At 36.3% G+C, this 1662-nt stretch overlaps 1 protein-coding gene across 2 annotated transcripts in view; it reads left to right on the top strand.

Moving 5' to 3' along the window:
* Nucleotides 1–1662, top strand: part of RECK (reversion inducing cysteine rich protein with kazal motifs) — an 80058-nt gene that overhangs the window by 54745 nt on the left and 23651 nt on the right. For both annotated transcript variants that reach the window (XM_003800223.2, XM_023519355.1), the window contains one exon: nucleotides 1283–1423. In XM_003800223.2, coding sequence (XP_003800271.1) covers nucleotides 1283–1423 — 141 coding nt within the window. The remainder of the gene's footprint in view (nucleotides 1–1282; nucleotides 1424–1662) is intronic.

The raw sequence follows: 1662 nt of genomic DNA, 5'->3' as shown, positions 1-1662 counted from the left end.
TTTTTTTTTTACTAATCAGCTCTCCTTAGTGTTCATGTTTTTAATGTGAGGCCTAAGACAGCTCTTATCCTTCCAATGTACAGCAGAGTGGAAAAAAAGGTTGGGCACCCCTGTTGTAAGTGGTAAAAAGGAAAGAGGAGAGCAAACAACTTTTCCTTAGTCTCATTGGCCACCCCTAGTTGTACGGAGCACTGGAAAAGATCTTTTTAGCTGTGAGCTCATTGCTACTGTATGTAAAATTGGAGTTCTATTAGTAAACAGGAAGAGAAAAGTGGGTGTTAGATTTGTAGGTGGTAATACATCCCATTATTTTCTCAAGAACATACCATGTCCCTTAACTTTTGTGACCAATATAGCAAAATAAATTAGACTAGAATTTAAGCCTCTATAACTTTAAGCAGATCGCTTCTGCATCAACTTCCCTGTTTATGAAATGATTAGGCAAAATAAGCTAAGTGCCAGGGGCCTTTATGCCTCTGTCTTAGCATCTGTGTCTGTCCTAAAATCAAGTAAACAATATCACAATCCCAGACTATTACATCAGTCATAGATATGTGTAGAAGGGAACCATGTCAGTGGAAGGAAAATTAAAGAAATGCTTTTGCTTAAATTTTGGTACTCTGCTTACATATCACGAATACTTTTGAGACAGTGCTATAGCATCATAGCTCATAGCAACCTCAGACTCTTGGGCTCAAGCAATTTTCTTGCCTTCCCAGAATGCTAGGATTATAGGTGTGAGCCACCATGCCCACATTATCCATACTTTACATTAAGTGAGACTCTTCCTTAGTCATGATTTCAAAAGTCAAAATAGTATACTCATGGTTTGGGGTTCATTTTATAATGCCATAATAAATTATCAATTATAAAACATGCTAAATTATACCCCTTAGACATAAGCATTTGACCACCCTACCCAAAATATTCCTGTCACTTTCTATCCTCTGGTACTACTTATTTCTTATAATTTTCTGACTTATTTGTACATACACATAGTACATTTCTCTACCAGTTGTAAACCCTGTGTTAAGAGACTTGTCTGTTTTGTTCATCACTATCTCCAGTGCCTAGAACTTATCCAGCATGATGTAGGTACATAAATGAATGAACGTGTTTGTGAAAAATTCACAAGAGAATCTGAATATTTTAATAGCTAAGTAGAATCAGGCCTTGCTTTATGCTCATATACCATTTATTCCAGCCATAATTAACTCAGATAATTTATAGACCTTTGTTATTCTTTTAGGTTGGTTAAACCAATCTGTTTTGTTTCTTTCAGAGCCAAGTACTCTAGGGAACATTGTAGAAGAAGTGACTCATCCCTGTAACCCAAATCCTTGCCCAGCCAATGAGCTCTGTGAAGTGAACCGAAAAGGATGTCCATCTGGAGACCCCTGTCTTCCATATTCTTGTGTTCAGGGTAAGAGGTAGGGGTAGGTGTGGGACGAATCTGGGTAGTACTGCTCTTTTTTCTTTATAGGGGTTATATTTGAAGTGAGGTTATAAAGGACTTTATTTTCTATATTATGTTGGTCTGTAATATTAGAGGTTTCCCATTAAACATGCATTTATGTAATCAGAAAAAAGCAAAGATACATGTAATTTTCAATTCTCATTTAGATTATAAACCGAGAATTTATATCGAAAACCTGACTCTCG

Source organism: Otolemur garnettii, unplaced genomic scaffold, assembly GCF_000181295.1.
Source record: "Otolemur garnettii isolate 467f Iridium unplaced genomic scaffold, OtoGar3 scaffold00172, whole genome shotgun sequence".
NCBI lineage: Eukaryota > Metazoa > Chordata > Mammalia > Primates > Galagidae > Otolemur > Otolemur garnettii.
The sequence above is the reverse complement of the archived record's forward strand: the minus strand, read 5'-3'. Positions and strand labels throughout refer to the sequence as shown.